The following is a 22,960-nucleotide window of genomic DNA, read 5'->3' on the forward strand; positions in this document are numbered from 1 at the left end:
TAGATGTGCGTCCCTTCCTGCAGAAACAGCAGCTGAAACTCATTTAGGACATCTGTTTATTAGTGGGTTATTTATTTATATATTTATTTATTTTTTGCTACTTGTCATTTGCTTAGTGAATGTCTTCTGTCTACCTGCTGCAGCTCTCCTGTGGTCATCATCATCATCATCATCATCATCATCAGGATCTGTCACGTCAAACAGGACAAGATAGGCTTCGGCTCGTCATCGAAAGTGGCCCCTGTCAAGAGAGAAACCTGCTGAAGATGACTTCATCCGAGCCGATTGCCTGAAAGCAGCATGAGATAACTGAGGACCATCACACTAACTGCTGATTCGAGCTGTTTTCTCTTTTGAGGACTGGTCCAAAACCATGTTCTTGTGTGTGAGCTGACTCACCGGCGGGGTTGGGGCCCGGGGGTCGCAGTGGTGTTCTAGCACGGGGACGCAGCCCAGCAGCTCAGACGCGGACACCGCCGGAGAAAGATGGCTCGCCCCGGGTCGGGGCTCCTGGTGCCCATGAACGGCGTGGGGTACCCGCCTCAGAACCTGGCCAGGGTGGTGGTCTGGGAGTGGCTGAACGAGCACGGGCGCTGGAGGCCGTACAGCGCGGCGGTGTGCCACCACATCGAGAACGTGCTGAAGGGGGACGCCAGGGGAAGCGTGGTTCTCGGGCAGGTGGATGCCCAGCTCTCCCCTTACATCATCGACCTGCAGTCTATGCACCAGTTTCGGCAGGACACAGGTAAGAGGCAGGAGACCCTGGGCAGAGATGACTTAGCTGTCGCTTTCCAGGAGAGTGGAGATGCTACAGTGGAAATGTGTTATTGCCCTTTGCAGACTTTTTCAGTTTGTTTCTTTTGTGTGTGTGTCTTGTAGTAAACTGAGACAAAAATAACATGAGCAATTATGGATCAGTATTCATATAATGATTTAGTTTAGCAGCTGGTAAGCGCTATCCAAACCAAAAGTAAATAAGTAATATCCTCTTAAAGCCAGTGCCATCGTCCTTGGTGGCAACAACTGCTGCCAAGCGTTTGTGATAACTGGGAATCAGTCTTTTGCCTCGTTGGAGAGATTTAGAGCAATGAGGGGAGATCTCAATCGGATTTATGTCTGGATTTCAACTAGACTTCTCCAAAATTCTTTACTTTTCTTTTTTGTTGTTATTGAGCGAGTCTGAGGTAGACTTGCTGCTGTCTGTGGTTTGGATCATTTTTCTGCTGAGTGCGTTTGAGCTTAATGTCACAAAACGGTTGCTGAACATTTTCCTGTGGGAACACACAGACACACACACACAGACACACACACCCCCATGCACACCTTCCAAAAAGCTCCACTTTTTGTCTGGTCAATCCATAATATATTTTAATATAATTTATTAAATTTTAATTTAATTGTTTTAAGATGAATGTGAGATGAGGCTTTTTGTTGCTTTTGGTCATCTGTGGTTTTCACCTTAGAAAGCTAAAATGTTTTTGACTCTTTCTCACTCTTGGAAGTAAAAAGAGAAGACGTATATGTAAGTAGGCAAATAATCTTCACAGCACTTTAAGAGTAGTTTTATGACTTTAGCAGGCATGGGCCATTTTGAGATTTTCACACTCTGGTAAGCTGAGTAAAAAATCCCACTGTACCATCCTGTTAATACTTTGCTATGTCAATATTTTGTGTCATTCATTTGCTGAGGCTGATGTATGGAAGATGCAGAACTGAGAAGCGAACAGCACTAATGTGCTTCAAGTGAAGTGTTTTTTTTTTTTTTTGACTCGTCGTCATCCAGCAGTTTGAATGCCATGACCTTGACTGAGGTCAGCAGGAGTGAGCACCGTTTAGTCAGTGGCTTTCTGTTCACTCTCCTTTCAAAGAAAGCGATTCCACGTGTGAATGTGTCCCAGGGCAGTTTTTACATCTTCATAAGGTGACAAGAGGTGCAGGTTGACTCCAGGACTGATTCCATCTGATGCAAACATGATAACCAGAGTCGTTTTTGTTTTTTGTGTGAGTTTTATAAGAAACCTAATGGTGATCTAATCGGGTAATGAAGGAAGGAATATGTTCACCTTTGATGACCTTCCAGTGGGAAACTAGTGCTGGAAAAAAAGGAGCATGTAAAACATTTCCAGTCAGAATAATGGTCTGTTACAAAAGTTAAAAGCAAAAATTATTATGGCATATAATATAACATATGTATATTTTTACCCAACATAAACACACTGGCTCCTACCTCCATTTCTGATGTAAATAAAAATTTACTTCTATATAAAATCACCGTGCAAACCTTGACAATTCAACGGTTTCTAAAACAGCCTTTGCGTGACACATTTTCTGAGGCGACTTTATATGCTAAAAGCTTGAGTTGGTTCCCGTATTGCTCCAGCACTTGGCTTCTGCCTCGAGGACCAATTCATCTGCTTTTGTACAAAATGCAAATGAAAAAAAGAGTTTGGTGTCGCAGGTCACATAATAACTGCTTGAAACATTTTAATAGAACCTTTCTTAAAACAAAAAACAAACAAAAAAAAAACTTTCAAAATGGCAGAGTTCACACCTTCTGCTCAGTAATCCGAACTTTCATGTTTCATTTGCTGGCCTAAATGTTTCTGATTAGCTAGAAATCCAGAGAGCCACAAAATGAGCTTTATATCTGAAGCTTTATTGTAAGCAAAAGTCACATTTGCAAAAAAAAAAAAAAAAAAGTAACCACCTAAAGACATTTCACAATTTTCTGTCATAGGCTGTGGGTTCCTTCGTCTTCTTCTGTTTTTTAGTTTTTTTTTGTCGTAGATGTTATGCAACATGAAAGCATCACGTGGCTCATAGACGTACACGTGGGATCTGCAGAAGGTGACCCCGCAGTGCATTCAACTGCTCTGTGTCACCTTTAATGGGTTTGCTGTGGTTAATTTGCGAGTGCATTATTATATTAGAGCGCAGACAGAACAGAAGCACGGCTCTAATTCGGTAAGGGCTCTTCCTCATTGAATTAGATCCATCTGAAGTTTTATGCAGATGTGTGTGTGGCTGGTAACTGTCCAGTTTTACAAACAAACATTGAGATTATTTTTTTCCGTTTTGACGAGCAAATGTTGTGTTTCTTTTTCCAGGTTTTGTGGAACGAAAAAACAAGCTTACGCAGTTGCTGGCGATTATATAGTGCCCTTCGAAAGTATTCATACTCCTTGAACTGAAAATATCTGATGTGAATTTGTATCCAATCAAACCCTGTCCACCATGAAACACGGCGCTGGATGCATCATCCTGTGGGAATGCTTTTTATTCAGGAGGGACAGGGTAGTTAAGCCGGAGTCGGTGGGATTGTTGGATGGAGGTAAACGAGGCAACCTCAGAGGAAAACCAGTCAGAGGCTGCAAAAACACTCTGACTGGTCTTTTTTGCCTTCCAGTAGGTCGTCAGCCACACTAATACGGAATCCTTTAATCAAATTGCATTAATGTGTTTGAATAGGTCAGCTCTAAATCTAATTTAGAATTTGTGCCGAGACTTGAAAACTGATCACAGAAGTTTGCTGTCCACTCAAACAGAATGCTAATCGCAGAGAAATGTTGCTTTTGGACAATTTACTCAGAGGGACGGAACACAAATTCCAAAAACTATGTCCTTCATTAGTAAAAGACGTAGAAAAACAATGTACATTTTGCAATTACGCCCTAATATGTTGGTCTAGTGTGCAAAATCCCTCTTCCACTGAAGGGGCTTTTCCAGGCATCTTGCATTTTGTAGAGTTAGGTCCTGAAGGAACAAGGATTCATAGTAAATAATGGCTTTTTTCAGTTCCATTTGAATAAAATGTGGAAACGAGCGCAGCTGCTTTCCTTCTCATCCGTTCAACCCTGGAATGCCCTACGAAGATGTCGGGCTTAGTTTCCGATCCTTCTCACCGGCGCTGCCCCGTCTAACAGAGTGCAATGCACAGCCTCCCACGTGCCTCCAGTTTGACTGGCTGTGAGATGAGCCTGTAAACACTTTGTCAGTCATTACCGCAGAGCAAGATCCGGGCCTGACGTTTATCTGGTCTCCCGGTGCCGTTCGGAGCGCTGTCTTCACCTCTGTCTGGGATCAACCTGTCACGGCGTAGCCTGACGAGAATCCTCTCAATCCTCTGAACTCTCACCCCCCCTCCCGCACCTAAACGCGCTCAACCTCCAGCCAGGACATCGTCTTTGATGCTTCGTGAGCTTGTCAAACGCGGTGTTCGACGCATGCTGTCAGGAGATCCCATTCACTAGGGGAGTGGGTGATCTCATCCTCTGAGGCCAGTTTTAGCAGGAAATGGGAGTCAAATTTATTTGTGTGGCACAATTGGGCAACGAGGCGGCTAAACGTGCCCTACATCATAAAAAACATAATGAAGCAAACAATAAACATTACAGTTTGTCAAATGTCATCATCAAAATCATCAAACAAATCCACTAGTGGGGTCAGGAGGTGTACTGGTGCCCATCTCCAGCAAGACATTTCGGGAGAGAGGTGGGGTACGCCCTGGACAGGTCTCCAATCCATCGCAAGATTGACACAACAACAGATCATTCATATATTTTGGGTCAGTGATTTATCCATCTTCCTGGTTTTAGTCAGAACGTGAGCAGCGGCGTTCTGGATGATTTTTTTGTTTGTAGGCAGACTTGTGAAGACGCTGTTGCAGTAATCAAAAATGACAAAAGACAAACACATGGATGAGTTTCTCTACATCTTCCTGGGACATTAGTCCTCTAACTCTGGAAATGCTCTTCAGGTGACAAGAGGCTGATTTTGTAGCTGCCTTTATGTGGCTCTGAAGGTTCAGGTCTGAATCCATCCCTTCACCCACATTTCAGACCCGGTCACCAGCTTAGGTGTAATAGATGAAGCTGCGTGCCAACTCTTTAGGTCCAAAGATGCTGACTTTTGTTTCTGTTCAGCTGGAAAAAGAATCCTGCCGTCTATGTACGAGAATGCAAAGTTTAAAGGATCCTGTGTGTGCAGGGTGTGTGGGTTTGGGAGGATCCCCTGTGGGCAGCAACCAGGCCGACTTACTCCGACTAATGAGACTGCAGGTTTAGTTTACAGTGCGCTCCCTGTAATCGGAGCGCCGTGACGACAGCGCTGGCACCGCACATGATGCTGCAGGGTCCCTCTCTTCGGCTGGCAGTCCAAGCACAAGTGTACTTAATTTGCAGCGGGATGAATCACGGCGCGGGAACCTCGGTGAGGCCGGCCCTGCGCGTGTGAAGGCAAAGGCGGCGACTGGCTGCCGGCCAATCGGGATCAATCTGTCCTCCTCCACAGATGCCCGGCTGAAAATCTGAACACTGCTTCGCACAGACCCCCTTTCAGTACAGCGCTCCCTGGGTGAAACAGACAGACCCGTCTGCCGTCATACACCAACGCTCCCGGCCTGTCAGATGGACGTTTCACTGATTGATTCAGCCGCCTGGCTTTTAAGCACTCACATCTTCAATATTTTCCCTTTTTATGACAAGGGCTACGAGGCACAGATCAGCTCATCTGCATTCGTGTGTGTGTGTGTGTGTGTCGTTCTCACTTGTTGTGACCTTTTTTCTTGCCGAGTAGAAATTTGCTTTGTGCAGCGCAGAAATTGAAATGCAGCACGTGTCAGCCGTGGGTGATCTTTCCCACCGACATTGTGCAAATTGAATTTATATCCTGATTATTTGCTCGGGTGGCTTCCCCATGAGTTTAAGTCAGCGTTCAAGTTTGATATTTGCCAATCATAGGGTGACTGAAATGTTAATTTCCAAGTAAACTATGAAATAAAATTCAGCGTCGGAACAAAATGCACAGTACCTTGCAAATGTGTGTGTGTGTGTGTGTGTGTCAGAGGTTTTCTTCACATTTTGCCACATTGCAACCACAAACTTGGCAGGATTTTTTTTGGGACCAACAAAGAAGAAGATGGCTGAGAAGACAAATAGAGACGACACCAGGGGTGTCCTAACTTTTTGTCACTTGATCCAAAATCGTCAGCTCAAAAGTACTTGTGGGTCGAAAAAATATATAATTCTCAAAAAACTAAAACCAACAAAAAATGTGGCCACGTTGAACGCCGCTTGATCTAGAGCCTTCTCTTAAACCTCTGGCTCACAATAAATCCCAATCTGATATATTGAGGTTTGTGGCGGCAACGTGACAAAATCTGACAATGTTTCTGCATGTCCGCGCGTGTGCCGCGTCTCTTTGCTGGGTATCTGAGGCCCCTGCAGTGTCACTGTGCCCAAGAAGGCCCCGTGTGTGTGCCTCTAAAAGACAAACCGCTGATGGCTGCTGTGCTGCCATGCCGGGGCTCCAGAGCCTCCTCTCCTCTGGCTCATTACCTACGACTAACTGCCCTCTCTCTGGCTAATTACTGAGCGCAAACAGCAGAAGACAAAGACCTCAATCTGGGTTACGGGCTGGTCGGGGGATTCAGTGCCGCTACCTGTGCACTGAAAAGGCTGCATATTGTCGAGAAAGAGCTGTGAATTTGTTCTTTTTTTTTTCTATCTCACTCTTTCTACCTCCTTTGTTGCTCAGTATGGAGTATGTGTGGGAACAGTTTCGGTGGTCTGTGGGAGGAAGCTGTGAAAAGGATTCCTGCGATGTACGTGAAAAAGGTCAGGTGGCGTGCACGCCGGCTCTGACTGTGAAATCCCATCTGCATGAGAAGAAAGCGAAACCGAGGTGGAAGCGGAGCCTATAGACTTTAAAGTCTGCGCTTGTGTGCGGAGAGATGTAAGGAAGCCGGCTAGAAATAGAAACGGAGCGTTTTTGTCGTTGGGTGTGATTGTGGTGCGTTTGCCGTTGCTTTCAAATGGTTTATGCATCGGTGTTGCTGTGATGTTGGCTGGCACGGCGTGTTTGGTGCGCTACTCTGATTACAGTAAGAATCACTGTGTCGACAGTCATTCAGTGACGGACGCATTTACTGACACCGTTTACATTTCATACTTCATCAGTGGCAGAGACGTCTAATTATCTTGAGTTATATTGTTACAGCAGAAAGTTCCCCGCAGTTTGAAAATATAGAGAGATGCCAACCAGATTTCCTGACCAGTATCATTTTATTTTCTGTTTTCTTTTATTCATTTATTTGACTTATTTTTAGGTCTGAGCTGTGAATTCTAAATGTGACAAATGCAGTTTTTTAAGTAAGCACTACGAGACATAATGAAGAAACATCTGCTACATTTTCTGTGATAGATTGTAGTTGTGAATTAAACAGGGAATTAAGAAATTACAAGATTCTTCCCATGTATCTGAAAGCACATCACTGACTTTTATGTGATTTTTGCTCAATTAAAAAAAAAGAAAGAAAGAGAAAATGTCCATTAAGGAACTTACTAGAACTGGAATCAATTATTTGATTTGATCAGTTAATCAGATTTTCTGTTTTTGTAGATTTATTTCTCAGATTGCTGTTTCCACCAATGCACTCCTTGGATTTTCATAGTTCAGAGTGAAACCAAGAACCACCATTTGGTTTTACAGCTTCTATTTATTTCGACTTTGAGTGTTTTCTGTTCTGGTGCAAAGCAAAGGTTTAACATGTTGAATAGCAGCTCATGCCCACTGTTATGCACAGTGGAGGACCTGTGATCCTGGGGGCCACTTCTCTTGCCAAGGGAACAAGGACTGTCTGAAATGGCAGGCAAATTTGGGTGTGCTATTTTCATAGTGTTCATGGTTACTGTGAGGTAAATAGTTGTGATAATAAATGTACATCCTCCGTTAGCAATAAAGGCTAATTGATCACAACTATCCCACTGCTTACAAAAGCGATCAAGTTTTCTTTCTTTTGCTGTTTCAACTTCAGCATAGATACGGTTTGTTGCTATGTGTACAGCCATTGCAACCACAAAATATTACCATCCGTATAGCTAAATAGTGATTTGTCAGAGAGGGGTTTTCAGCGGCGCCGAGGTGTCGCCCTCCTCTGGGGTCCGTTAGGCCCGAAGCAGCCGGTTGGATTCCACTCGGATGTCTGCAGGAAAAGGGAGATGGAGGGAGGAACCCGCAGAGGTGTGGAGTGAAGAGGAACACGGGGAGAGGTGGAACGGTTTCCTGATGGGAAGTGACAGGCTGGAGGAAGGGAATGAATCACAGGAGGCTGCTTGAGCGTTTGTTGCTGTGAAACATCCACTTAAGCCTAATGGCTTCCGATTTAATTTTATTTTAATCAAGCCTTATTTATTGATATTTGTTGCTGGCTATCTGATCAAGCCTTGCTTTTGGTGAGTGTGACGGTGGGAGGCCGATGGCTGCCGCAAACACCGGCATAATGCTGCACAGGACTCTGAAATAAACGGGAGCCTCCAGTATTTATGTTTCACATAATTTACTGGGTTTTTTATTTTTTGGTAGCTGAAATGAATAAAACCCTCTAAAACTTGCAAGATATGTTGTTAATTAATTGTTGTATTAATTACTGGTATTATGATTTCTGACCATTTTCAGACTTTGATCAGTCAAAAGTTCAAAACACAAGATGGCTTTAAAAAAAGGCAACTTTGCAATATAACAGTTTGTAAATCCAACAAATGAAGCAGAACCATTGAATCCGGGTTCACCACTACGAACAGAACAAAAAACACTTTTTTATTTTTGACACTTTTTACCAGCATTCAAATTGGGATTTTTGACGATAAGAACCCAAGTAAACCCAGTAACAAAACAACGGTGAAACAGAGAAGCAACCTTTTCAACTGTGATTTCACTTTTTTGGGAAGCTGAGTTTGATTTCACTAGCCACACCTCAGCTGTGTGCTTAAACAGGCCGCTTTGTGCGCGAACAAATGAAGTCATTGTTGGGGTGAAACGTATTTTGTATTGGGCCAGGATGTCTTTTATGTTGACATTTGTCTTCATTCGAAAAGGCTCACAAAAAAATCTGATCGGAAAGAAATTATGGTTCTCCTCCGTGGAACTGCAATCGATAATCCCCGTAGTTTTGTTGAAAAGCGTCCGGCAGACGGCTGTTGAGTTTAAACCCAACCCGATTTCCAGCCTCGTTGGATCCGTTTCTGGCTCCACGTCTTTATTGCATTGCAGTGATGAGTTCGGCGTCCGCGGCTCTTGGCAGCCTCTGGCTTCGGTCGTGGAATCGTTTCCAAGCGTCACGTTCGAACTCGTAATCCACCGAGTCGCCACTTTCGACATCTAAAGTGGATATCTTACTTTTCCATCAAGGGAGGGGGAAAAAAAAAACGGCTTTCAAAGCTGCTCTCCGCACCCCTTATCAGGCTTGTCTGGGAGGTCGCTCAGATCAGAGCCCGGGAGTCTGACTCGGCCCGCTGCTGCCAGAAAGCAGGGATTATCAAAGCATTGTCTGTGTAAACTCCGCTTCATCTCCCGCTTTCGTTTATTGGCTGACTCCTTGTTGAACAAACGTGCGTCGAGCCTCCGTCTTAAAGTCTCCTCGCGCTCATGTAAATCACCCCTCTAAAGACCGTCTCGCACAGCTCGGAACAGCTTTTGCATAATGTGATTAAATGTAGTGAACATAAAACCATCTGAATGAATGCTAGTAAATAGTAAACCATTTGGAATTGGTTGTCTTCTATTTTTATGCCCTACATGTACAGCTCGCCTTTTGTTCTGAATGTCATGGCCGTTCGCTTACTTTTGGAAGGTACTTATGTTGAATGTTCACTTCGTTGAGTTGTTGGACTGTTCTACTGCTCCAACGCTGCATAAAAATTAGGGCGTTTTAACACCCGATTGTCTGGTAGACTCGGCTCTAAATTTGTGAGTTTCAGCTGGTGTAGTTCGCTTTCAGACTGTGTCAAACGATTCAAAGTCTTTGAGAAACCTGTTCGCCCCTAGCAGTGTCCGGTCGGCATCCACTGACACATTCAAACCGTGCCAGTTCACTTCAGTGGAACCCAGACCTGGGTTTTTAGGCGGATCCGCATCAGAGTTCGCCAAACGGACCAGATTTCAATTAAAGTGGGCTGAACTGGGCTGGTGTGAATGCCCCAATGAACCAGTCGACCAGTAACTTCACTTGGGGATTATGGTTTAATGTTCATTTAGCAATAATTGTTATGTATGCTATAACAATTCAGATCAGATTTCAAATTTCAACATCCTTTTCTAAAAAGCTCCCAGATGCTATGCTAAGCATCGGTTGCTCCTGCATCCAAAACTGTTTGGCTCTGCATATCTGGCTGCAAAGGTTTTGACGTCGACTTTCCCTTCTCGCAGCAAGGTCAAGAGCTGTTTGGAGCGATGACAAAAAGAGGGAGAATATTTGTGGCTCAGGCCCTACAAGCAATATCACTTATTTTGATTGTGTGCTGCCTGAGCAGTTGCTGGAATATCAATGCGAGGCACTCCCCGCCCTCCTCTCCTCCGTTCTCGGTGTCACCTGTAAGCACTTCTAAATCACGGCTCTTGGCACGAGGCCAAACCCGGCAAGCAGGACGAGCGTCCTGCAGTAACTTGCGAGAGGAGGAAGTGTGCCAGGCCAGGCCGTGCTGGCGGCCCTCCTCCACCTCTCCTTCTCGGAGGAGCTGCTCACATGCCGTCGCGTGTCTGGAAACGTATTCGGGGTTTATACCGTCGGGCCGTCGTGATTCCACTTTATGCGCTTTGCATCAATGCGTTTCAGTCAGAGAGCCGTTTGTCAGGTGAAGGAATGCGAACGCTGTCATTGCAAAGTCTCTCGGGTGTTGATTCATGTCTGAGTCCCAGTGGCGGGTTTTATGATGGATTTGTTTCAGTGTGGGAAAGACCATCAGTATTTGTATATATATGTAACGCAGTATATTTAGTGATTTAGTTTTTACTCTTGTCTCTTTTCTTTGTCCTGCTGCTCATCTTGACAAGTTGACAGGCAGTTCAGGAGATTTAATGCTGCCGAAATTTAAAAGCTTGGACATTTTTCTCAATCCTGATTGAAAATATGACACGTGATTAATAAACAAAGCTCAAACATAAAGCAATGAATAATCCAAATGTAAAAATAAATGAGTAAAAATAAACGTATGGCATCTAGATTGACGTTTCAAAGTCCAGTGATGTTCTCAGGCCTAATTATAAAACTGTGAGGAGTCTTTACTCCTTAAGTCATATGAAGGTGGAAGTTGGTGTTTTTTCAAAATAAAATGCTCCTAAAGCTGCAGTTAAAATGAGAAACTTGACCGAGCGGCCGAGTGGACCTGAGCTGCACAGGAAGTAGAGAAAAGCCCAAGAAGCAGATTGAGCTTCACATTACTGTGTGAGTTGTTGTCATGCAGGGTTTAGCTGACGTACATCAGAGGTTAGGATGGCTAACATTGTAAAACGGCAGCCTTGGTGTGTATTTCCTGAAGTTGCAGATTCCCAAACAGGATGTTGAAAAACAAGACAGAAATGGAAATCTCAAAAGTCTTAAAAAAATAAAAATTGCCGGCATGAGCATGGCGCATTTACTGATACAGAGATACAGACAAAAGTTCACAAAGACTGAGATTACTCTGCCTTGAGTCACCTTGGTAAATCCCTGACGATGATGACGATGATGTCATGGTTCAGTAAGCTTCTGACGGGCTGAAGCGCACACAAATCAGAGACATTTTAACACGACTTAAATGAAGACATGTTTTAAAACGATACCAGAACCACACTGCTTCCTTTTTGGCAAGATATCAGGAGGAGAACTGTGGCCCTCTGTGGGGCTGGATCATGCATTCCCTTAAGATTAAATATTCATCTGCTCAAACAATACAAGCATGAGCAGCATGGGAACCTCCAACCCCCCACACCGTTCAGAAACCTCTGTTGTAAATAAAGTGACTTTTCTGTGTCGTTACAATTACAACTAAGTGTCCTTCCTCTGGGAGCTGCACAGGGTTTGTTCTTCCTGTTGCATCCAATTATCCAGCAGCAAGAAGTAAAATGAAAAATAATAAATATATATAATTTTAGATTCGGTTTTCTTTCTTTGCACATCTCTGAGTTTAATACTAATTAAATGAGTTGACCCTTATCTCCTCTGGAGTAATAACACGTTCTAAGAATGTCATAAATGATTCATTAATCATAGGTCCTTTTGAATTATGCAAATTTCTTCCAGCTGTTGGGAACCCGAGGGCATGAAATCGTCTCACTGAAGCGAACCCTTTTCAGCAATATCTGTACAATGAGAGGAAAACCGTCTTTCTGGCTCAGCTGTAACACTCCACTGTTAATATTTCAGCGACTTTAGCTTCGTCCTTTGTCAAATCAGCACAATCGACAACTTTCTAATTGTTCATACGAGAAACGAGGCGGGCTGCATTTGTCGAAACTCCCGACAGCGTAGCGGTAATCTTTGGAGGCTGATTCATGCTTTCAGCCCTAAAATGGCAAAGATTTCACCTCGACCACAAGCGGACTCTTACACTAGCCGTCTGCTCCTTATATCCTGAGGGATTATAGTCGAACTGCGCAACTCAGAAATATAGAGGAGCATTTTGGACGAGCACTTGATATGTAGTTTAAAGTCTGAACGCTGCACAAATGTGATTAAAGCTGCGAGTCCATGGAGGAAAGGTACTGGACCTGATTTTTCAATTAAGAAAAAAAAAAAAAAGAACATCCTTCAGAAAGAGCAGCACAGTCGAGGTGAAACTGTTGAACACATCAGCACGTTGTGCGGCCAAAGCACTTTGACGCCCTCTCAACGCTCTCGCACCATGTCCACTTCAGCGCTGATCAGAGTCGACCAATGTCCACTGGCACAGGGACAGCTTGCGCTAATGTGGCCAGACGTTTCCTCTGATAAGGCCTGAGCCCGTCTGACAGCCGTGAAGTGGATTATGAAAGCCCATCTCGCCAAACGCGTTCGCTGCGTGTCGTTCGTTTGGATGAGTCACACTCCCTTTCAGTAGTCCAAGTTTGTTTTTTTTGTTTTTTTATGGTTGATTTGCTGGAAGTGATTGTTGTTTTTTGCGGGGTGAGAAGCCACCCACTTAACATATTTCGTGAGCAATGAGTGTTGAGTAGGCCATCCGATAGACCTGTATGCGGTCGTGTGAACAAAGCGGTGAGTCAGAAATCTGTGACGTTCAGCGAGATGGACGCTTTTCTTTTTTAAAACCTCATTTCGTGCCAAATCGCTTTTAAGCCGAGTCGTGTAGCGACCGGTGTTGCGTGCGTCGCGTGGCCGAGGTCATTCGACGGGGAACAACGTGACCTTTTCTCTCCGAGTCTCTCCCCGTGCGAGTCGGCCCATCAGTCAGGTTCCGGCTGAGCAGACGGCGGCGTCTGCTGCCGCGGTGCGACGCCTGGCACGAATAATGGCACCGTTGCCGTGGAATACATCACCGTGTAAGCGTGGGGGAGTAAAAGTTGGATGCGTCACTTTTTCCTGCTAAATAGAGGGATCGGCGTTGCTGTTGGCGATGTGAGGCCCGATGTTTCAGTATTCACTGGACTGTCAGGCGAGATCCGGTTAATTGGAGGGCTGTGGAATCCCAATTTGTCACATTCAAATATTTGTTGTGAACCAAATAGTGATATTTGACAGTAATTAAATCAACTATTAAAGAGCAATAAATGAATATGAATTATTATTTTTGCTGTGTCAGCACTGCTGTAGCTCACATCAGCTCTAATGACTGGCAGTAAAACTCGAGGTGGGTTAACACAAACCGAGAGATCTCTGCCTCGGTCTGCTTTTGAAGGTTCAAATTTCTGCTTTCAGCAAAGCTGGGATTTTGTTTTGGTCTCTCTGTTGTAAAGGAGTTTGTGAAGATAGCTCCACATTTTCAAAGAAGGCTTCTTTGGTCGTCTGCCTCGAGGATTGGTCACATCCTCTTCCGTTTCGCCACAAAAATAAAACCGTCATCTTCATTTAAAATAAAAATGTAAAAAATTTCTCCACATAAATAATAATTCTACGTGTTTATGTTGCTTTATCGACTCGGGTGTGTTTGTTTTCAACCATATCACTGATTAGTGCTGCTCTTCCTGCTCGTCTCTCCCTACAATCTGGCTGCGTGCGTCTTGAGTTATTTTCAAAAGGACTTTCATGTTTTTATTCAATCTGCTCTCCGGTAATACTTGGCTTCACTGTTGTGCCGATGCCTGGATGAAATATTTAGCTCTTGCTCAGGCACAAGAGCTCTTCTGTGGGAGTTGGCAGTAAATGATTATTAATACAGAAGGTGAGCAGGTGAAGTGACTATTTTCAAAAGGGACAGTCCCTCTAAAACCCCTTGGTCCTCATCAACTCGGGGTTTTTTTTCAGGCTTGCCGTTACATAAACTACGTTGGATGTGTTTGGTTTGAAAAATTAAGGGAGCCGAGTTTCGCTTTACCTTGCGAAATTGCATCTCCTGCTAACAAGAAATCTCATTCACTGGAGACCTGTCAGCTCGCTCTGCCTGTGATGCCATGTTATGTGACCCCAAATCTGCAGATTTAATGTGAAGCAAATAGCGCCTGAGTTGTGCCTCTTTATTTTTGCTCTTTTTTTTTTCTTTTTTTTTTTGTCCCAACTCGACTGCACTGACGAGATTTCCCCTGGAATCGACGCAGCCGAAGCGGCGCAAAAGGGAAGCAGCTTTGCGTCAAAATTCAGCGTAACGCTGCTCGTCTTCACTCACCCGCTCAGCTGCAGCCGCAAGTGAGTGGAAAAGACACCCAAAGTCCTCAGCCGAGGGACGGCCACAGCATTAAGGTTGTCTCGGCGCCTGCTGCAGTGCGGAAGCTGGCAGGTGGACAGGCCTCTAACTTAATTTTCTGAAGTTTTTTTTTTTACCTGCTCTGTCTTTTTAGTGTAACCTCAGTAAGTGCAAACGCTGCACAAGCATGCAGAAACTGGCCAGCTCCCCTCGCCTCGCCAGGGAGGGGAGCTGGAGGGACTGAGGAAGAGGAGGACGGCCGCAGTGGGAGTCGGTTTGCTTCTCTTGACCACTTTGTCTTTCTTGCAGGCGAAACTGTGAGTTGGGCAATTTCTTTTTTCTTTTGTTTTACTGCAGCGTTTACTTTTCAAGAAGTTGCTACCCCCACCGCCGCACTCCCTGCTTATTTTTCTCGTCAGCTGATAAGCTCCTCTCATCAGATACTTCCTCCTTTTTTTCTTTCTTGTTTTCTTGTTATTCCATCTCTGGTTCTCCCCCCCACCATTCCTCTCTTCTTCTTCTTCTCCTCCCCTTTCTCCCTCATCTGCCGACACTTTTGTTCATCCATCACTTTTTCCGACAAAGAGATCAGGATGCTTCAGGGAATCCAAGTCACTATTTATGACCACAGCCCTTTATGAAGAGATGCATCCTGGGAAAATAAAAGCGATGAATCACGACGTGGAAGGAGCTTCAGCTCTTTCTTTTTTTTGAAAGAGGAGCTGAAGAACAGAGATATTAAGATCCAATGCTGCTAAAGCGGCTTAATCCCAGTCTATCACGCTCATTACGATGTTCTCTGATCTCCTCCTGTTACCTAAAGAGCAGATAAGTCTCTTACTGATCTTTGGGACTTTGATGTACAGGTATGCAGCACTTTTTTTTTTTCTTTTTCTTTTTAAATGGGAGAGAGACAGATTTCACTTCCAAGGCCTCTGCTTTACATGCATTTCAATAAAAAGAAAATCTCCTCTTATCATATTCAGGTAATATCACAACTTTTTGTTTGACAGTTTGAGGCATTTATATTTAAAGCAACTTTTCTCCCTTTCATCGCTGATGGCCATCTTGAGTTCATTGTTTGTGAGGAGTCCTTTTTCTAGAGATGAAAGTCTTTTAAAGATCTGCCCCAGGGAGTTATGTGAAAACATCAAACTGGCTTTAATTATTTCATGTTTTCCATACTCAAGAATGTATTAACATATTTATTATGAATTTGCTACTTATATGAGAAAAATGATGAAGGTCGACGACAATAATTCATGGAGTTTTTTTTTGTTTTGTTTTTTATCTTCAGCCACATTTTTGATGCATTTTAGTTCAGGGTTGCAGCGGCTGGATCCTTTCCAGCTGAGTTTTAGGTTGAACCCTTTGGATATGTTATCCTTCCATGACATGTTTGTCAGATTGCATTGTTGTTTTTAGTTTTTTGACACATTTCTTTGGATGCTTTGGAAAGTCGGAGGAGGCAGGAAACTGCAACGCTACGAGGTAGAGGGACAGAGGGGAGCCAGGGAGACAAACTCTTATAAAGGTTGAACGGTCGATGGCTTTCGGTGGATGAAGGCGATGAACGCCAGGAAAGAAAGAGCAGAGTCAGGGGAGTCCTTGTGCTGGCGTGGTGCAGGGGATGCTGGGAGCTGACATGGAAGCAGGACATGTTGGGTCTGTGGTTGCATGATGACGGTGAGAGGTCGTGCATGGTTGACCCAGGAACTATTGCAGGGAGATTACGAGTGGGGAACCCGAGGAGGAACACTGGAGGTAACAGCGGAGGAAAGCTTGACGAATGAACACAAAGGAGGAATTAGCGAAAGGCTAAAGCACATGAGGGAAAACACAAGGAGTCTATAGGGGGCAGCAGGTACAGCAGAGGTTAACACTCAGGCACTAGGGCCTGATTGATTGACCACGATAAAAGGTAAATGGCCTGTACTTGGATAGCAGTTTATCAAGTCTGAGGACTCCAAAGTGCTTTACACTTCATTCAGTCATTTACCCATTCATGCGCACATTCATACGCCTATGATGGCGAGATACATTATAGCCACTGCTGCCCTGGAGAAGACAGACAGAAGTTAGTCTGTCATACAATCAGAATTGTGCATAGCAGACGTTAAAACTGGCAACATTTTTAACAAGATTTGAAAAGGAATGTTTTCAGCTTGCTTGCTATCTAGACTGAATAATGGATGTACAAAGCAGATAGAGATGCACTTTGAAAGACTCGAGGCTTTAATTTCAGTCCAAGATTGTTTTATAAAGGAGGCAGAATAAAAATGCACAGTACAGTCATCTGTTTTTACCTCCAAAAGAACTTAAACACCATATTTAGTTTTCCTTCCCATTGACAATGATGTGGTAGTTTAGTGTTATTCTGTACAGAATCACTGTAGGCACGCTTCTTGGGGAGTTCATGACATATATTAGTACCTTTGTTGAAAGTTAACTATTCTTGATGTGCAATAAAAAAAAAAACACTTCTGAGTCAAATTATGTAATATGAACCCTACAGTGGATACCTGTAGTGAGTCAGATTATTGCTAGTGTGGATTAGAAACTTTGCAACAGTATATTGAGAAAGCATCCATGTTTTAATGGCAATGCCTAAAGGAGACATTTCGGAGGGGAAATTAGTGCTTGAGAGCATGTATTAACACCAAGTTCAGAAAAACATTTATAGCTCAACTTAGTTTTCAGGTGCTGAAAGGAAGAGTAAAACCAATGTAATACCAGGACTTTGTTCTGTTGTTTTCATTACCCCTTAAAGACTTTTCAGACATATGACCGTGAGCGTTTTGCGAGCCCTCCCCTTCCAGTTCAGTGGAAAACGCAGCAGAATGTTTTAATACGATCAACGGGAGCCTTGGGAAGCGGTAGAGGTTCGTCAATTACAGGGATTTACGATGGAGCTCGATCCAAGCACAGCAGCGGCGGGGCAACCCACAGCACTGAATACAAGGTGATGTTTTTCACTGACACAGATCTATCATCTCTGTCCAAAAGCTGAGCGTTGTATGTGTGAGAGCTGGGACGGGGTCCAGTGAGTGACAGAGTGGAAAATGTGAGGGATGGCTCAGTGTGACTGCTTTGGCTGGGATCCAGAAGAGACTGGAAGGGGTGGTTGGGCCGGTGAGGGAAGTTGGCGTCAGCAGCAGATGATGAGTACAGGAGGAAGACTCTGCTGGTGCTGTTCTCAGGGAAAGGAACAGTACAGCGGTTCACATGTGGACACGCGCGCCCACCCCATCCGGCTCACTCTTCTCTCTGCGGAGACGCTTTCGTGACGACGACATCTTGCCTCTCTGTGACGACACCGTTTCTACCTGGTGCTTTTTGCCATATCTGGAATCACCTGTAGCTACTGATCGAGTCACAGATGGCTTCTGTTGGGAGTGTTTTTTTTGTTTGTTTTTTTTTATTATCGTTTCTCAGATGGCCACTGAAAAGCGTGACACAACTTCAGTGGCGAGTTTATGTTGTAAATTCATTAAGGTAATAGAAATAGCAGCTTTTTTGTCGTTTTGTTTTGTTCTTTTACCTCGTTTTGAAATAATAAAACAGTTTTATTTTATGTTTTTAAATATTTCCGGTCTGGATAAGTGCACAAGAATAAAAGGTTATTGTAAATCTGATTGCATCTCCAGAATGTATTCACCTCTACCATCCATCCACTTACAGTTGTATTTTCTTCTGATCCTGTCCCTAAACCTGTAGAAACTTGTAGCAAAAACACAAACAGAGACATTTTATTATTTTGGTTATTAGATGAAGTTGTAAAAAAAAAAAAAAAAAAATCAAGGGGTAACAAAAATTTAATTGTGAAGCCTGGAAATAACAGTCTTCAAAAGTCTCATTTTGTCTTCATTTTGACATGAAAAATGAGGGAAAATCCTTGAGGGGGGGTAAAAAGAGAGCATTAGAGTTCTGCGTTGAGAGTAAATTATCCCCTCAGGCTGTGCTGCATATTTTCGTTCAGAATGAGCTGTAATTGTACATCCGTTCTAAAAGCATGCAATATTGCTATCTATAAAGTATCATTTTCCCAATCTATTTACTTCCCCTGCAGGATACCTCTAAGGGCAGTCAAGGATGTTGCAATTTAATGATGCATGTCCTTCCCTTTCAAAAGAGTAATTCCCTATCCCCCCCTCCCCACTCGCAGGCAAACACAAAGCTATTAGGGATGAGGACTGGAACGGCTTCTCCTTTTTCTGCTCCGGCTAAGATGTGAAAGGCCAATTGAGTCCATCCTGAACCCGCCTGGTGCTGTGTGACAGTGGGTTGAGAGTCCCGCGGCGAGATTCGATTGTAACAATACATCAGGCAGCCATCCCTCACCCGGAGGAGACTGTGCTGGTGTCGGGGGCGAAGAGGGGGGAGGACAGCTGGAGGACATCGTGGGAGTGAGGGAGATAAGTGAGGCAGGAAAGATGGCCGCTGAAGGCACAGAAGGTCAGACAGGAAGTGACCACTCTTTCTCGGCTTCCTGTTAGGATGAGCGGGAAGGGTCACGGGGAGAACATCAGCAGCTCAGGCCAGACATTTTGGTGGGGCGGGGGGGGGGGGGAAGTGGAGTGTTTACACAGCAGTAAATTACAGGATATAATAGGTGGCAGAAGTTTCAGAATGAATGTTTGGACAAAACTTTTCCACATATGGCTCTGGGACTGCTGTGTTGTGGCTTCTGCTCTCCAGTCCTAACAATCCTCCATCAGCAGTTTACACAGATCCTACAGCAGAATGCAAACATGACGGCACAAATGTTTCTGCCTCACTAGGCCTCTCCTCTCAGTTTTGGAGCTATGGCAGCTGGTTATAATTTCTGCCATCATCCCTTTGTCTGTGTGTGCAAATCCAAATCTCATCTCTTGAGATTTTGCAAGACTGCTGAAATTATTATGGGGTACAGTTCTTTTACTGTGCAGTGATATTCAGATCCTAGTGTCCTAGTCTTCAAACCTGAAACCTTTCAGCACTTTTTCTTCATAATTACTGCGTCATAGGTAAACAGAGGAAGTACTAAATTAATATTGTCACGTTATTTCATACGACAATGGCTACTTTTAAATGTAGCATTGGTTTACCTCTTGTCTCTGCCCAGACATTGGAAATAAATAACAAACCATGTTTAGAACTGCTCACCTTGGCATTTCTCAGTCCTCAATACCGTGTAGACCCAGAAAGCCCTCTGTAAAATGTTACGGGTGGAAGTGCTGATGTAGTAAGTTGCTGATTACAGTACTAGAGGCAGAAACCAGTTTACTTGTGTACTTGACTGGATGTCAAGATGACTGACGCCTCTGTAGATGTGCTGAGATTGGTCTCAGTCCAGCCTCCCTCAGCATCATTTGTTTGGTTTATGACGTGGTTGGACAAATTTCATATCATAAAGTTGGTTGCCTTCTTGTTTGCATATATGTTCTTTCTTTCTGTAGCTCTCTATATACCAAAGGAGGTGTGACTATCATAATTTTCCAATTTAAAGCCCTTCAGGCTTTTAGTGCACTAAACAGAATAGTTCTCATACCTGGTTAAGTGACTGGTAATTAGTTTTAGCCATTAGAATTTTCTGTGCTCAAATAAATAAAGCTATTTACACTATTTACACAGTAGATGTGTAGGACAAATTGATGTGTGGTGGTACCATAACTAGCTTTGGCTGAATAAAAACAAAACTCAAGAGTCGGCACACAGCTTCAGTTATTACAGCTAGAAACTACTGATCGGGTCTAGAATCTGGGCGTACATTGACACATTCAGACCTCAACTTTCAGAAACACATAAAGACAATTACAAAGACAGCCTTCTGCCGCCTGGAGAACATTTTCAGGAACAAGGGTCTACTGTGCCAACAAGATTTTCAGAAACTCATCCATGTGTTTATCCTTAGTCAAATTGACAACTGCCTTAACAAATCAGACAGCTGCAGCTGATCTAGAGCGCTGCTGGTCTCACTAACTGAAAAGATGGAGCGCATCAGTGCAGCTCTGGAACACTGAGTTCTCTCCTTATGTTCTTTAAATCGAGGTTTAAAACACAGTTTTTACCTTGATAAAAACCCAGTTTTTATCACTTTTAGTCTAGTCCAATTTTTCTCTTTCTTTGTTACTGAAATCTACTCATTTCATCATGTAACGCACTTTGGGTGATCTTGTTTCTGAATAGTGCTATGGAAATAACCTTCGTCCTCTTTTAGCAATTCACTCCAACGCATTACGTTCATACAAAGCTCACAACATACACGTCCTGCCAGATGTGCAACGTCTACGCAACTTTATTTGTTTCTTTAAATAAAGATGCTGCACCATGGGGAATATTTTCGTTTCACTTTTTTTTTTTTGCTTCTTCTGGACTGCTGAGCTTTGTGAAGCCAAACTTTTTTCCACTGCCATTTGTCAAAGTCATTATAAGGCCTTTTGTGTAATTTGTGCAATTAACATCAATCATTATTTGGCAGTTCTGAAACACAAAGAGAGCAGCTCTTTCACAGTTTTTTTCCTTCTCTGACCAATAGTGTAACAGTGGTGGGAGGATTTTTAGCGAGAAGCTGCACACAGGCTGTCAGACAGAAGGAAACTGGATGTCCTAGAGCGATGAACGGCGTAGAAATAATTGATAAAAATGACGAGTCTGTAAATGGAAATCATTTTTACATTTAAACCCTGTTTTTTTCTTACCTCGTTGTTTTATTTGTCATCATGCAGTCAACTCAGCAGGACGGTGTCTCCAGCTTCTTAATAATGCGACTAAATAAGCTGCTCTTCCAGAAATTTCTGAGACGTGTGCAGCATTTCAGTCACAAACTTCCCATTGATGTTGTGGCTTTTAATTGGAGCGACCAAGTGTTTTTCTGGAGAAACGCGTCGTGGCCAGATGAGACAAAGATCGGGCAGCTTAGCTGTAAGACGAGGCTTTCAAGTTCGGGAACACTGAGCCAGCAGTAAAGGACGGTAGCGGCGTTTTGCCGAGGGCCTATTTTTGCTGCACTGGTTCATTGTACAAGAGCGTATGAGCTACATCCACATTTTGCTTCATTTCATCTCAAACCAACAGAAACATGGAGGCAAGTGGTTTTTTTCCACCCGAGTTCTGATCGCAGCCACACATCAGAACTGATGGTGGGAAAGCAGACATTAGAACAGCGTTATTCCAGTGTGTTACTTGAACCTCTCTGAATGACCTCTAACCTCTGGGGGAAAAAAAAATAGATTTCAAACAGCTTGTCAGAGACGGAAAGCAAAATTAGTTCAACAAGTTGGTGCTCAGCCAGTTTCTAGGTGTGTTTAACTTTGACCATATATAGATTAGAGGCAATCCTTCATAAATTCAAACCTGTGGTCCAATTCCAGCTTTTAAAACAAAAACTAAAATATGTCATTAAAATCCCCAAATAAATATATTAACAAAAGAAAAACTATTTGCTTCGCTTTACAGTAACTGTTGCACAATAACCACATAATATGGTCACATCTGTGTTATGCATTTTTGTCACATCAGCTTCAGCTAATAAACAGCCTTCAAAATGAAAGACTGTTTATTAGCTTTCATGGATAAATTGAGGCCTGGGCATAAGCAACTGTACTTGTTCCATTATTTATAAAATTTGCCCAAAGCTTATTTAGCTGTTGATTTTTTACATCAATTTAAATCATACCTGCATGTTGCACATCTGTTTAAAAAAAAAGCCACATTGAGGAACTGAAACATCACAGAGCCTTTCTCTTCTACAGAGAGCAGAACATGACTTTCAAAGAACGCGTGGAAGAGGTTTCATTTTGAAACTTATCAAACGACGTTGTGTGTTTTGGCTTTCTTCTGAGAAAAAGGAGGCACACCTGCAAGAGACGCTCACACATTGGTGCAGATTTGTGCACGGATGGCTGGGTGGAGATGTGAGAGACGCATGCAGCTGGCTGACTAGTCATCTGTGAGCACACGGCTCAGACTGAAATTAGCCACCAAACCGAGTCCTTTAGCAGCAGACTGCAGGACGCAATCAAGGTCAGAGTCGGCGTTTCTGCTGATGCAGTTTATTCCCTTGCGTTGGCGCCAAACTGCCAAATGAGGGGGTTACCGCTGCCCAGCGGCCCTGCTCAACCCGTGCCAATCCCACGCCTATTTATTCTCCACACACACTCCCTTTCCTCCGTCATTGCCGCGGCTCTCCCTGGCATGGGACTGTGCGTTTAGCCGTTAAATTAGCTGGGGGAGGAACAGGGGCGACGCTTTCTGCAGGAGCGCCTGGATACCTTTGTTTATGTGTGGCGTGGAGATGGATAGGCTGAGGTGTCCTGATTTCCCATGGGGCCACGGTGATTGTGGAGGGAGGAGGGAGCTGAGTGCCCATGGGCACAAAGTCCCCTTCAGCC

General features: G+C 43.7%; 1 protein-coding gene across 2 annotated transcripts in view; it reads left to right on the plus strand.

The window, feature by feature from the left end:
* LOC129373043 (E3 ubiquitin-protein ligase DTX1-like) overlaps nt 1-22,960 on the plus strand; it is a 49,738-nt gene that overhangs the window by 793 nt on the left and 25,985 nt on the right. For both annotated transcript variants that reach the window (XM_055050751.1, XM_055050752.1), the window contains exon 2: nt 144-745. In XM_055050751.1, coding sequence (XP_054906726.1) covers nt 487-745 — 259 coding nt within the window. In that variant the 5' untranslated portion in view covers nt 144-486. The remainder of the gene's footprint in view (nt 1-143; nt 746-22,960) is intronic.

This window comes from Poeciliopsis prolifica, unplaced genomic scaffold (assembly GCF_027474105.1).
Source record: "Poeciliopsis prolifica strain line A6 unplaced genomic scaffold, Auburn_PproV2 SCAFFOLD031, whole genome shotgun sequence".
NCBI lineage: Eukaryota > Metazoa > Chordata > Actinopteri > Cyprinodontiformes > Poeciliidae > Poeciliopsis > Poeciliopsis prolifica.